The sequence below is a fragment of the Trachurus japonicus genome, chromosome 19 (assembly GCF_045865225.1).
Source record: "Trachurus japonicus isolate A0001 chromosome 19, Traja_1.0".
Lineage (NCBI taxonomy): Eukaryota > Metazoa > Chordata > Actinopteri > Carangiformes > Carangidae > Trachurus > Trachurus japonicus.
Window position 1 is genome coordinate 17663402 of NC_140925.1, and position 15583 is coordinate 17678984.

General features: G+C 40.4%; 1 protein-coding gene across 1 annotated transcript in view; it reads right to left on the minus strand.

The window, feature by feature from the left end:
- Positions 1–15583, minus strand: part of pemt (phosphatidylethanolamine N-methyltransferase) — an 80341-nt gene that overhangs the window by 22182 nt on the left and 42576 nt on the right. The window contains exon 4 of the mRNA XM_085761674.1: positions 5180–5325. Within this exon, the coding sequence (XP_085617800.1) occupies positions 5180–5325 (146 nt within the window). The remainder of the gene's footprint in view (positions 1–5179; positions 5326–15583) is intronic.

The window sequence follows — 15583 nt, forward strand, 5'->3', positions numbered from 1 at the left end:
TGTTGGTGCTGCTTTTTAGCTCAGGTGATTAAAACATTGTAGAAGAGGAGAGCACATTCCGATCAGGTAATTACTCAAATCAACTTTATTTATAGAGATCAATAAAAACATATGAATAGGGGCGGTGTTTAGCTCAGTTGGAAGAGCACCCGTGTGTTGAGGCTATAGTCCTCACTGCAGGTGGCCCCGGTTCGAATCCCACGCCGAGCGGCCCTATCCTGCGTGTCATTCCCCTCGTCTCTGCCTCCCATTTCCTGTCTCTCTCTCAACTCTCCTGTCCATTAAAGGCAAAAAAGCTCCCAAAATATACTTTAAAAAATACCCCAAAACATATGAATATTAAAATACCATAAAATTCATAAATAAGGTGCAATGGAATACAAATGAGCTAAATAAACATTTGAAATACAAGTAAAAGACCAAAGGGGCAACTCAACTGAATACCAGGGAGAACAAGTTTGTTTTTAAGGAGGATTTAGCAGCCACAGCAAAGGCTTGGTCACACGTGCTCTGTCAGGGCATGGATATGTAGGGGCCCAGTCAGGTACTGGGGGGTCAAGCTCATTAAAAAACAAACAGTAAAATCTTAAAATCTAGAAACCAGGAGCCAGTGGAGTGAGGCCAAGACTGGGGATATGTGATCCCCCTTGCATTTTCCAGTGAGGAGTCTGGCTGCAACATCACCTGTAAAACGTATAGGGAAACCATAGTACTGGGGCATACTGTATGTGCTAACAGTATGAGCTGCCCAAAGTGTTTGTTTGGCCAAAGATATTTTTGAATTTTACTTAGAGTATCATTTTTGACCAATTTTGTCCAAATAAATACAAAAGTCAGAACAATCACCGACTGATTTGTTCCCTAATTTGTCCAGTTTCACTGATGCCACAAGATAAAGAAGCTTTGGATGCCAGACGTGTGTGTGTGTGTGTCGACAGTCGACTTTGGCCTTTAACAATGTCAGGTGCAGCTGAACTAGGACACGGCTTATTGGTGTTACTTACTGTAACCTGAGCACTTAATACGACTTGCTATGTAATAAGTTCCCTAGATATTGTGCACATACACATACACACACAGAGACAAACACACTCATAATCTGACCCATTTTACTTATGAGAGGACATGAACATTCAAATACTTCCCTTACGCCTCTGTTGTCCACCCCCACACACACACACACACAGCTGCAGGCCCCCAGTAGGTAAAATAGACCTGTTGAGTTACACATGCGGTGCTGCTGGCCCTGTTTTCTGTCAAAGAGAGGCAGTTAATGCCCAAGTTACATAACAATTTTCATTATATATGCTCATTTAAGCACCACAGGTAGGCCGGAATAAAAGAAAGAAAGATTATATAAACAAATGTATTTGGTTGTGAATAGAGAACCAGCTGGCCTTCAGAACAATACCTTAACCTCATTTTTGACCTCCAAACTGACTACTGGTACTGTAACCCATTCAGATTTAAAAGCCGAGCAATAACATTTCTCTTTCCTGTGTTGCTGATTTTTCATTGAGGTTATGAAAACAGCCAACGTTGATTTGTCGTGGAGTAGTAGGACTTAGAGAAGTGGGTCTGTGATTAGCGGGGCCGTTCAGAGGAGCAAGGACCCTGGTGCAGCTGGGTGTCACATTATGACTGCGGGTAATTTGATTGTCTTTGGATCTTTGTTTCTGTCGCTGTGTCATCAATTTGAATCATCAGGTCACAGCGACTCGAGGGAATAAATATAGAAATAAATAAGACACACACCCCCCCCACCCAGAAACACACACAGACACACACACAGCACTGGACTCCAATCTAGAGCAAGCAGCACTAATGAGTTCAGTAGGAAAACAACTATTAAGTGGAAGGAATAATCAGCTGGTTGAGGATGTCTCAGACAAATCAGTATTGGCGTCTGCGTTGGCCGAGCGACATCAAAACTTTATTTTTAAGACTTCATACTTTGTAGGCGAACTTCAAAATGTCTGGGTTTGAATTAGAAAATATGTCCCTGCACGGGACTGGTTGTCCAATAAAGAAGAAAAACATATTCATTGTTATGTTCATTCATTCATGTTTTTGGTAGTTATTTGTATTTACATTTTCCTGCACTGAGGCCATTTTGAATAATACAAGTTTTGTTATTGTTAAACAGTAAAATGTTGTGATTCCAATACATATTTGCCACAAGTGTTTGAACCATATTGAGGGATCATTGCCCAATACAATAAAATAATAATAATAATGATGCATAACATTATTGGAATTTTTTGCCAAGCCCAATGCCAGCCCAATATTCGAGATAATTGCTGTGAAAAGCAAATAAGGAGCTGCAGTGTATGTCAGAGGAATTATCTCGTTCCACAGCTGAGGTCACTCATTGAATGAAAATGGTAAACACCATTTCCATTTAATGAATGCCCTTTATGTCGAGCTGGTATCATTATATAACTGCTTTTACATACCGCTCCCCTGAGAGCAGTGTAATGCGTCAATGCTGTAGGCAATCCAACATAGCTCAATAGCAGAGAACATGAAATTGGAGTGTAATTAGTGGCTGGACATTTAATGATAATTTAGCCAGAGCATCCCCATCGGTAATGAAACATTGAATGGAAAGTTAAAGAAGATTTTTTAGCTTAACTATGCTACATTTTTACCATCATTAAACTTCAGAGTTATTGTTGTGGTTAAATAAATGACGTGTTACTTGTTACAAGGAGAACGGAGGCTCTCTGCCCTCATGTAGCGTCCCTTGGCCAAAAAAACAACCTTGCAAGATCAGTGACTCCGCTCCGGTGTCCCAGCTCTCGTCTCTGTGGTACTGTGACACATAACCAGTAATCTCTTGATTACGAGACAAATATACACTTTGTATAACATTATCCACTGCTCCATGGATTGCTTTCTCACTGACTTTGTTAAAAACAAACACACATGAGCTGGAGGAGGGTTAGCAAAACAGCAGAAAGCGACCAGACTCACATACAGTAATCCCCCTGTAAGCCATACTGTAATGACTTGCAATGAGCAGATGAAATTGGTTGAATAATATGAACAAAGGTAGCAAGTGGACTTTAAAATGGAGGTAAATATAATTGTGCTATAATTGATGCTGAAGGAGAGGTTGTGTTTCTGAAAATCACCATTTTATCTTTGCCTTGTCCATAGTATATCCTCTGAGGAGTCTGACTATGTCCATTTATGTTTCCCGACAACCCACACTGCCTTTAATAATGAAGACTAACACTTATTTCATACTTTAACATGTGACACATCAAATGTTTGTATCTCGTTTTGTGGTTCTACTTGTCTTTTTTAGATAAAATAACATTGTTAATAAAATATAACAATTATTATAATAAATCTTCTTAATAAGGGAATAGAAATGTTATATTTTAGGAATTAATTCCTACCTTACACAGTTCCTTTCTTAAATATTCAGCAGCAACTGCAGAACAGAGCAGACTGCTAATTTATCTTTGTTGTCTCATTTCCTTTTGCCTTTATTTAGAGGATATAGTCTTATTTCGTTCTGAGAATCCTAATACAGTTTGAACAGCTATTTGAAGGAGCTATATTATAGGGAGCTGATCATATAAACAAACCACCTTCTCATAAATAACCAAATGCAGAGAATTATCTCCACTGAGAAACAGGGATGATTCATCATACCTGCGCTGTTCGGGCAGTCTGTCCATACCACTGGGGAAGCTGCCTACTGACTGATACTGGCCAGCTTTGGTTTCTGGTGTTTCTCATGAGTCACCCTGGCATCCTTGAATAAAAACTTTATCCATGTTTTTTGTTCTTTAAAGACTTTGGAGGACGAGATATTAAGCCAACACTTTTATTGTTTCTTCCCTCAATCTGCATATAAAGTAGAGTCCTGCTCACCCACACATGCACATGACACCCTGGTCAACTTCTGTCCACCTTCTGCCACTCCAACTGCCTCCCCCCTCCTGTTGTCACGCTTGGGGATCAGAGGAGCCAGAGTGCTGGACTGAGGGTATTTCATCATGAACCCAGATAGTGCAGAAGATGAGACACAAGTGTGAGTCTTGTAGATGACTCACTGATGTGGCTGACCGATAAACTAGATACCAGCACTTGCCAAATCATCATAATGGCCATATCATACTTGTGGTCATTTGGACGGATGCCTGGATGTTTTCGACAGCACAACAGCGGAAAAGAAACATGTTTGTCTCAGAAGCAGATGGGAGGATATTTGCTTGCGCCGTATGTGAGGACATGGACGATTGTTCCTGTGCGTGCATGGAAATGAGCGCGGCTGTGAAAATTGGCGCAAATGTGTTCACGTGTCCTTCCTCATGTGAGAGCAGTTGCGTGACCATGTTAGGAAACAGCACGTGTGAGCCTGTTTTTCCTCAAGTCAAATAAGAAGCCAAAAGTTCCTATTTTGTAAACTTTGGATTAAAAAAATAAAAAAAATGTCTCAAGTGTTTGTGTGTGTGTTTCTGTGATCCTGTAAAGAATTAAAGGATGCTAAGAAAAGGCAAAAAATAATAAAAAATCTTCCATTTGGTCACAATTCAGAATGGGAATTTGAGAATAGATTTAGTCTATGTAGAGTTTGTACTAATATCATATAACAGTTTAGGTTCAATCATCAAAGTGTAAGGGTGCAATTTAATGAAAGTGCCCACAGTGTACTGAATGTTTCAACAAAACCTATTTCAGAAAGAAATATGACTGCCCTCGGGGTATGAGGCTGTATTGCACACTTTTAATTTAATTACTTCTCTCTACTGTTGATTAGAGCTAAAGGTCAGCCTAATATCACACTGACTACAGGCTGCTCTGGATAAGATCATCACATAAATTTATAGGCTAAATACACTCAACATATAAAGTGCTATTTATGGAGGAATTTAAAGGTCCAGTGTGTAATGTGATATCTACAGTAGCATTCAGATTCTATTTTGCAGGCTAACTCACTCGCTCACACTCACCCTTCCCATAAAAAAATGTTTAATGTCTATATTTATGCAGTGTAAAAGTGTAAGCAGTGTAAAAAAAAGTATTACAGACCTTTTCTCTGAGCCCAATCTATTCAAACTGCAGTGCTTTGACAAATTGCATGGTTTGTGAGTTCAATGTGCTTGTGGCTCAAAGATGAAGTATTGTTTACCATTAAGTTCAAACATTTGCAAAGACCCACCTAAGAAGGTTCCAGTGAATCCCAGAGCGAGGAAGCTGCTGACCACCAGCACAGTGCCCAGCACCATGAGAGCCACACCGACGTAGAAGACCACCATACTGTCCATCACCTCCCACCTGGCCTGGGCCTTCATTGCAACTGTCACACTGTATAAAGAAAAGACAGAAAAAAGATCTCCGGTAAATGTTAACGTTAGCTAAGGTGAGCTATGTTTTTTCTTTCTTTTTCTTTTTTTACAGATTAGCTAAATAATGTTTGCTAGCATTGGGTTGCAATATCATACCAATATTATCTTATTGTTGTAGGGATACCTTATGACATTAGTATAGAGTACTGTATGTGTAGAGTAGAGTATACATTATATGGAATTTCGATGGCCTTTTTTCTGGCTATGGTTTTGATATAATTGAACAATAGTAAAATCCATCTGTTCTGACTACTGTACCTAAGTATGATTTTGAAGTATGTCCATTTTGCCCAACAACAAGATCTCACCACTTATCAACAAACAAGATGAGAAAAAAAAAATCACCAGATAAAGACAGCAGACATTACGTCAAACACTTCAGTTCACTTCAGCATGTGTCCACCCTGTACTTTGTCCTGGTTTGTCCTGGTGACACAGTTGACGCCCCTGATTCTCATTGTATAATTCACACTATGGGGGGAAAAGGGGAAGCATGCAGAACAGGTGCACAGGACAAAGGCAGAAATACAGGGCAGAGCAAGTAGGTGAGAGGAAGTAATACTGTACTACAGCATTACATGCCAAAAGAAAAAAAAAGTGCTATTGGCTTACATCAGACTCTGACATCACAAAAAGCGCTGAGGGTGTGCTATATATTCACAAATCACTGTTGATTTGTTATGTGACCATTGTATGGTTGAGATTTGGCTATTTGGCCACAAAAACATAAAATAGAAGTGTAAGGGTCAAAATGACAGCTTGAGAAAGGTCAACATAGTCACCATGTTAAAAACTTTCTGAAACTTGAGTTTAAATCTGTTTGTTTCTCTTGAATATCTGATTTACTCCTTGGCTGCCCTCATAATTACAGTAGTGTTGTTGTCACTTGATAGTTGCCGAAACAACTGAGATTATTGCTCTTCTTTATGATTTTCAGTGGGTTCTTCAGTACGATGTATCTGCCTCCATATACGAGTAAGGCATGTGACCAATCTGCAATATAAAAATATTGTTTTTCTGAAAATCAACTGTCTCTTCTCTTGCCAAGTCTCTACAATCGTCTCTAATGCATCAACTGCACGTGCGTGTGAGAATAAAGAAAGCAACTGTTGGTGACATTGCTTTCAACTTTGGCTGACGTCATTCTAGGCTGAAGCCCGTGCTGACAGATGATGCGAGGGCCGTGAACTGTGTAAATGTGACTGCACAGTAAAAGCATTTTCTTTCTTTGTGTTTCCACTGTGTTGTCCTGAGGTCTGTGGATAAAGTGTTTCAGAAAGGTCAAATGTCTGGTTTACTGTAGGAAGAGTTTTTTTTATTTTTTTATCTAGTCAGTATGAAAAGATGAAGCCTCCCGTGTGCTGACACAAAGGAGTCATTCATGCAAAGATGTAATAATTGATTTAAACTCTACAACATTTACTGCTCGAGTTGGGATTAGTTTGCAGTTCAGAGCATTAAGTGACTCCTATATCTCCTACAGCTTGTTAGAAGCCTATGCAGTGGTCTTAACACCCTCTTAAACACCAGTGTTTAAAGCCCTTGGAGCTTTAAACACAGAGAACTCAAAATAATGGCTTTACTGGAGGACTTCCAGACATCCTATCACAAACTTGCAATGCATTTTCTTTTTTAGTTTTTAAATGTTACATGATTAAATGTGTTTTCATCCATGTTGTTAAATGTTATTTATTCTTGTCATCACTGCTTGCTTTTATGTGCAAAACTAAATTAATGCGCTACATAAATTAAGCTATTACTAGGGATGCTCCTATTCGATATTAAGATATGATATAGCCTAGGCCATGATATTGACTAGCTAGATGGGGTATTGGATAATGAGGCTGATCCATGATGCCAATCTACTCTGTGTTTGTGACGTGTAATACATCACATGTCAGTACCACACGCAGCTATCTTCCACATGGCGATCTGTATCAGGTACTGTATCGACCAATACGCTAAGCCCAGGTATCAGTATCAGGATTGGGACTGAAAAAGCCGGATTGGCGCATCCCCAGTTATTACAACCATTTTAATATGGGTATGCAAAGCTATATTGAGAACATCAAACTTCATATAACACCAGTTTGATCTGCTTGGTTTTCACATTGCAGGTGCAAAAATCACAATCTCATTCCCACTAACAAAGACCTTTAGAACTTTACACTCAAAGTACTAGATTGGCCAAATGAATCTTTGGAATTGGAAACTACTAAATAATCATTTGTAAATTGTAAAATGTGAGCCAATCCTTCAAATGATTGATGCGTTTTTACTTTCAAACTGTTACTTCTGCCATATAAAATATACCAAACTAGTGATACCGTTCCTTGCCGGTTTATGTTTGGCCTCTTTTAAAGTCTAGATGGTTTTGGGAAAGGATTTGTTCAGTTGCCCCCCATTGCTTCAAAGCGTCACTAGTCACTACAGTTCAAAAGTTAAGTCTGTAATGTTGAAAGGATTCTTAGTGAAGTGAAATGGAACACACACACAGGTGCCGAAGTGGACAGAGCTTTTTGTTTACCAGCATTAACACACCCGTGGGCACCATCTGGTTGCAATGTGCTTCCTGCAGACAAAAAAAAGGCTCCCAAACCAAAAATAGGTTTGGTGTTTACAGAAAACTGGGTTACAAGGTCTGTTACAGTGAATCTTTGGGCGTTCGCCCTTTGTCAAAATGGAGCAGGAAGTGTAATGTGATGCAGCGTGTCGCCTTGTCACGTCAAACACAAAGAGCCACCGCTGGGCCGTCTGTTAGGTAAGGTGGTCTGGCAAGACACACTGCTGGGATTTGGATTGGAAAACAGATGGGAAAAAAGGGTCTGGGGAACAGAGGGGTGGGCAGGTGGTCAGTGGGTGTGGGCTACTGACCGCTGGATGTACTGTAACAGCTGATGAATCACTGCTAATGAGCGTCAGAGATACGGGAAAACTTTCAGAACCCTGTTAATTGTCATTGTGCCACAGAAGCTTCCCAGTATAACAAGATGAACTGTCTAGACGTCACTTGCGATAGGCTTTATGCACAACTCCACTACTTCCTGAACTTAAACAAGCTACTTTATTTCCTGTCTTACATTATTGGACAAACTGATTAATCCAGGTGTCTGACCGTTGTTGTGACTACTGAGGTCATGTATTAATCAGTTTGTCCAATAATGTAAGACAGGAAATAAAGGAGCTTGTTTACGATCAGGAAGTGGAGCTGTGCATAAAGCCTATTGTGGCCTGAGAGATGATGATATTGCACACTAAATTCAGAGGACCCACATCAGACAAAGCCATACATTTACTCTATTTTTCCCTCTCAGGATGTGAAATGAAAAGTCCAATTGGAGACAAAGGCAGCTTATAAGGAGGACTTGACTTAAGGAATCAGACAATGTTGCCTTTACAATGAGCTCAAGGAGAATGTTGATTTTACATGACTATGCCTCACCCATAAATGATTGAATTTCATCTCCACTTTCAGACAGAAACCTTGAAATTGTCTCCATTTCACTGGCACAATAACAAACTTACTGGCTCCTTGGACTCATTGCTGCATCACTTCACATCACAAACTCCCTCAATATCTACTGCATAAAAGCTGACCTACATAGCTATCGGTGTAAATTCAAGCTCTCCTGTGGGTCCAAAAGGCAACAACTACGTGGCTTCAGCAACAGGAGCCAGGCCTTCTTCAGACTTCAGTCAATTAATTCTTCTGAATTTCCCTGGTGAAACTTGCCCGGATATTAACGCCACAGACAGAGCAAATGATGACTGTGCCGACTGCTGCACGCTCCATCCTCTCATCATTTTCTTATTCTCGCTTACCATGGAGCAGGAAATTGATGTCTCTTGCATTAAGGGGAAATAATGAACTGTACAACTTCTACATCTGAAGTGGAAGTGTACCTGTACTGTGATCTCTTTTCTTTCTATGTAAATGGAAAGTGTGTCATTTATTGACCCATTTCCACTTGTAGCATTAAGACATTTCGCAAATTCTTCTGAAAGCCTTCCACTCACAATGCGTGAAGGTGAGCTGGCCCGGTCATGGTTGAAAACCCCCCCCACACACACACACACACATTGTACATGAATGTGCTATTGCTTGTGACAATTCAAATAAATATAATAGGCTAATACAGTAGTTAAATCCTGCATTGATCTTGACCTACATCCAGCTCTGACGCAGCTGTTATAGCAGCAATCACATACAGGTAGGTAGCCTACGAAAGAGTCTTACTTTTAAGTAGACGTGATAAATGGTCTTTCTGGCATTCAAACACGCCATCTTTTATTTATACAGCATGTTTCATTCCAGGTGGAAGGACAACTTGCTCTACAAAGCATGAATTCTCACAGTTGCAACCACAAAAACAGTGGATAATGTTAAGATAAAAACATTAGTTACAAATAATAACAAACACTTTTCGTGAAAAAATGCTTAGTTATTTCAAAAGGCCAAATAATAATAATAAAAAAATACAACTGTTGTTCAAATACATATATTAAAAGCTCATAATGTTCAGAGAAGAATCTATAAAATTCACATATTAATTGTAGCGGCTATATATATTTTTGCAGTTGTAAACAATGTACAATCTTTTTTTTCCTCACAAAACAGTAATAGAACATTTTTTAATCACTCAGACTAATCTCAGAATCTGATGCAGAGAAATCACAGCTTCACACAGTGTTGCAGAAAAAGTCCTAATGTAACAGGTCTACCTTGTTGGTTGAGTAAAAAATAAATCCAATCTGCACTTCAAAAGGTGAAGCAGAGAAGTGACAGCGAGTGGATGGAGGCTCAGATATTGCTCATACATTACAGTGTGTGATGAGCGTCTCGCTGCAGGAGCCTGATGGGTAGAGCTAAGTCTATAGGGAGATTCACTCACTGTGGTCTGGCTACACTACATACTGTAAGCTGGTGGCAGTCATTCAGTCTCTCTCCCCTGGCCTCAGGGCCGGCTCTAGCCATTTTGGTGCCCTAGGCGAGATTACTCTCAGGCGCCCCCCCAACAATGATCATAATGATCATAACGATAACATAGCAGTGTATCTCTATGTCCCCTCTGACCCTGAGATACACAACTTGCACAACAATCAGTAAAATTGCATTGAGTAAATCCTGGGTGAAGACATAAAAAAATTAGTCTCTTCACAATCATGAGAACAAACTGTTGTGGTGCTTGAAATGGGTATACGAAAGTCTGGGCTTCACAAAAGCAGTGGAATATACTGTATGATATAAGTGTAGAAAAAAAATTGTGAAATTGCTTTTTGAGCATAAATGTTAGGCCTAACTGTCATTCTCACCAAATGTCTCAAATGTGGGATAACAGAAGCTAAATATTGACTTCATTGACTTCAACTTCATGAGATGTGTGTAGCCCTAAATGAGAGATTTTCTCCAAATATCAACTAAGTAGACAAAAAACACACAAAATTTACAATATTTAGCCTATATAATGTATCCTATATGTGTTGCCACTGTGGTAGGCCTGAGAGGTAAAAAAAAAAAAAACAACTAGTTTGAGAGCTCAGCAGGTCTGAATATAGAGCTGGAGCTGATCTGGAGCTATGGCCCACTGGCCCTGCTGTCTGAGCAGGCTGAAGTCTCTACTCTCTTCTTTTTTCATAATCTTCCTCATCAAATTAGTCAGAACTTTAAACCTCATCATCCTCACTGCCTCTCTCTCTCTCTCTCTCTCCCTCTGAACGACTGCTGTTTCGAAGCGCTTCACAGATGTTGTTTTGATTGACAGGTCGTCAAGGGTGTGCGGCCGTGCGTATTTGAAAGAGGAGAGTCTCCCAATCACAGTAGTTGAACCACATTTCTACTGCGTCAATGACCGAAATATGAAAAAAAAAAACATATCGAGACGGTCGCGCAGACGCGCCGGCATTTGTGCCACACATCTAATTAAAAATGTGGCGTTTCTAACAAGAAAACGGCTTGAGAGCATTCCTGCTGCAGACAGGTATCTGCTGTGTGTGTGACTATACACAATTTAGGAACATGTTTGTCATTGTTTATTTATTTGTTTTGGGATTTTTTTTCTACACAGAAAACACTAAGTGAGGGGGCGCAGCGGACATAAATCATTATTATATATATATATATATATATTTTTTTTTTCCCCTTGACTGGCGGCGCCCCTCCAGCAGTTGGCGCTCTAGGCGACCGCCTATATCGCCTATGCCTAGAGCCGGCCCTGCCTGGCCTCCACCCTGTTGTATTACATATACATTACATTACAAAAAATATAATATCTTACTACTTGTAAAAAATCCAGTATGTGTGCAATAGGAAGACATAGCCAACTGGCCATCTAGAAGAAAGAGCTGAATACTTTCTTGGTCACTGGGTAACTTGACAACCTCCTCTATCAGGGTAATAAGCCATTTACAGCGTCACTGGCCAAACAGCCAACTGAGAGCCTTACAAACAGCAGGCCACTGGTTAACACCAGTTTTCATCGAACGTCAAATTGGTGATGCTCGTACTTCAACATTCCTTAAAGGGGAACTTTGCAAGTCTTGTCGCTTTTCTGCTGTTTTGCTAACCCTCCTCCAGGCCATGTGCATATGGTTTTAATGAAGCCGGCGATAAAGCAATCTATGGAGTGCTGGCTTACGTTATATCATATGATGTTACAATGTGTGTATTTGTGTAGTCCTATCTGTCATAAATAAGAGAATACGGGTTACGGGGCGCGTTTGTGTCGTGGTGCCGCCAAGACGAGAGCTGGGACACCCGGGCGGAGGCGCTGATCTTGCAAGGTTGGTTTTCAGCCAAGAGACGCTAGGAAGAAGGCAGAGCCTCATTTATTTAACCAACACAATTACTCTGAAGCTGTTTAATTAAGGTAAAAATGTAGCATAGTGCACCGTTCCTCTTTAACTTGCAAGGACCCACTGCACTATGTCACCTGACTCACCATGAATCATTTCCACACATTTACTGTAAACGAAGTCACAAGTCAATCTGATATAAAAAGCAGAACACGTGTATCTCTACGCCAACATAAACAACAGTTTAGTCTAACAATTATGCAGCTCATATACACTTGTTCTATTTTAGGTATCAGTCCTGTTAATAAACACATACGTTCCTCTGCCGGTTGACTCATCTCTGGTGAGCTGCACATGAATATAATGATATTTATTTAAACGTGTGAAGTCACTTTTAGTCAGAGAGCCTCTTCCCGAGAAAAGACAACAACCTGGTAAGAAGAGAGTAAATATTTAACATGGCTTTACGTGACAATGAAAGCCTGTATGAGTAACACATCACCTTGTGTGTGTGAGTCTTTCCAAAAAAGTGTGTAAGTGATGTGACTCCAGTGATGTCAAAGGCTGTCATATCTCATCAGCTTAACGATGCACTGCCATTGAATATTTGACAGATGTTGCGCAGAGGATGAATCATACAGAGGACAGTGAACCCCTGACATAAGTTCTACCAGAGAGTCAAACTTTTCATTTATCACTAAAACACTGAACTTTGTTCTCTAAACTTCAGCATTTTATCACTTAAAACACTTCAGGATGCTAGATATACAGCCTCACAGAGCCACTGGCAGGGCTGTACGTTAGAGTTACGTTATGTTAAATACACAAGAGAGAAAATCATTAATATTCATTAACCTGTTTCCAAACATTGGTCATATTATTTTTTATTCAGCTTTAAATATTCCCTGAGCATAAACAAGGAGAGTGGAAGCAAAAGCTTAACATTTTTATATTTAATACTAGAGAAAAAGAAAAAAAAAATGTAAATCCCAATCCTCACAACACATTCAGCTTCCTGTTAATAGCTGGGGTGCCAATTAAACACACTCGGCTAATTAAAAATTAGACTTGTTAAAGCCCTCTGGAGCTTTCCCTGGAGGTTTATTATTAAACGCAATCAGTGGAGAGCATCACTGCATCACCGCTGTGTGCTGGTAATAATAACTCTGCATCCGCTGCATGTCAGTCAATCAGTCTAAATCTGTGCTGGAACTATAAAAAGACGTTGTCTGTCAGTCAGCCGATCGGTGAATCACTATGTGTGTGTGAGTGTGTGTGAGTCGATGAGGCGGCTCGACAGACAAGCTGGGGGGTCAGTCTGCAGGTCAGGTGGTCAGCCTGTTCTTCAGGTGAGTGGATCAGGGCTGTTTCCACAGAAAGGAATCATTATTGACCCACCCCCCCACTTAGAACCTGATCGGTAGCCTCCTTCAAAACAAGACCCATGTGCTGATCTCTCAGGGTTTTTGGATGCCAGCTTGTGTTTTTGGACTGGCTCAATTTGCTGGTAATGTGGTAAAGCTTTTATTTTTTCAAGAGAACTATAGGAGGCTTTTGCACTGACACTGTTAGCTGCAAAGTGGAAGGTTCATTTGCAGTTTTTGCCTAAAAGCAGTGCGGCATTATTCCAGCATTGCTCTGTTAACCCTTGTGTTATGTTCACATTTTGGACCCTTTGGAACTGTTCGGGTCAAATTGACCCGGAACATTATTGTTGGTTTTAAAAGAAATATATAACTAAATATTTACATAAAAAAACTCCAACATATATTTTCTTTATCTCAGTTCCAAACAATATAGATAACATACATGAATCATGTTTGCAATTAATCTCTGCTAGATCACATTTAACAATGGAAGTGTCATTCGTTTTTTGTGATAAAGTTATAATGTATGTAAAAAATCCACTATAGTAAAGCCTTGGATAGCATAAATCATGTTTATCTATGAAAAATAATGTGTCTGTGCGTGTGTGTGTCTGTGTCCATGTGTGTGTCTCTGTGTGTGCGTGTCTGTGTCTGTAAGTGTGTGTGTGTCTGTGTCCATATAAGTGTGTGTGTGTGTGTGTGTGTGTGTGTGCTTGTGTGTCTGTGTGTGTCTATGTCCATGTAAGTTTGTGTGTGTCTGTGCGTGTGTGTGTCTGTGTCCATGTGTGTGTCTCTGTGTGTGCGTGTTTGTGTGTCTGTGTCTATGTAAGTGTGTGTGTCTGTGTCCATGTAAGTGTGTGTGTGTGTCTCTGTGTGTGCGTGTGTTTGTGTGTCTGTGTGTGTCTATGTCCATGTAAGTTTGTCTGTGTCTGTGTGTGTGTCTGTGTCCATGTAAGTGTGTGTGTGTCTCTGTGTCTGTGCGTGTGTGTGTCCATGTGTGTGTCTGTGTGTGCGTGTTTGTGTGTCTGTGTCTGTAAGTGTGTGTGTCTGTGTCCATGTGTGTGTCTCTGTGTGTGCGTGTTTGTGTGTCTATGTCTATGTAAGTGTGTGTGTCTGTGTCCATATAAGTGTGTGTGTGTCTCTGTGTGTGCGTGTGTTTGTGTGTCTGTGTGTGTCTATGTCCATGTAAGTTTGTGTGTCTCTGTGTGCGTGTTTGTGTGTCTGTGTCCATGTAAGTGTGTGTATGTCTCGCTGTGCGTGTGTTTGTGTGTGTGTCCATGTAAGTGTGTGTGTGTGTGTGTCTCTGTGTGTGCGTGCGTGTGCGTTTGTGTGTCTGTGTCCATGTAAGTGTGTGTGTGTCTCTGTGTGTGCTTGCGTGTGTGTGTCCATGTAAGTGTGTGTGTGTCTCTGTGTGTGCGTGCGTGTCTTTGTGTGTCTGTGCGTGCGTTTGTGTGTTTGTGTCCATGTAAGTGTGTGTGTCTCTGTGTGTGTGTCCATGTAAGTGTGTGTGTGTCTCTGTGCACGTGTGTGTGTCCATGTAAGTGTGTGTGTGTCTCTGTGTGTTTGTGTATGTCTGTGTCCATGTAAGTGTGTGTGTGTCTCTGTGTGTGCTTGCATGTGTTTGTGTGTCTGTGTCCATGTAAGTGTGTGTGTGTGTCTCTGTGTGTTTATGTGTACGTGTGTGTGGTTGTATATGTGTGTGTGTTTGTGTGTGTCTGCATCCATGTAAGTCTGTGTGTGTGTGTGTGTGTGTGTGTGTCTGCCTGTCTGTCAGTCAATGTATTTCATCCGGGTCAAATTGACCCGAACATCCTGTGAAGGACATAAATGCGTAGGGGTATTGTAGCATATCATGTCAATATTTTTTTTTTCTTTCACACGTTCTTCACATAAAATAAGCCAAGGCCATGGATTTTCAGGTCGAAAAGTCGTATCCTTGTATATTTTTTCTTTTAGTAAAAATTTGAAACGGGTCAATTTGACCCGAACACCACATAAGGGTTAAGTCAGATGGATAAACTCAATAACCTGTGAGCCTTAGCAACAATAGTGTTCACT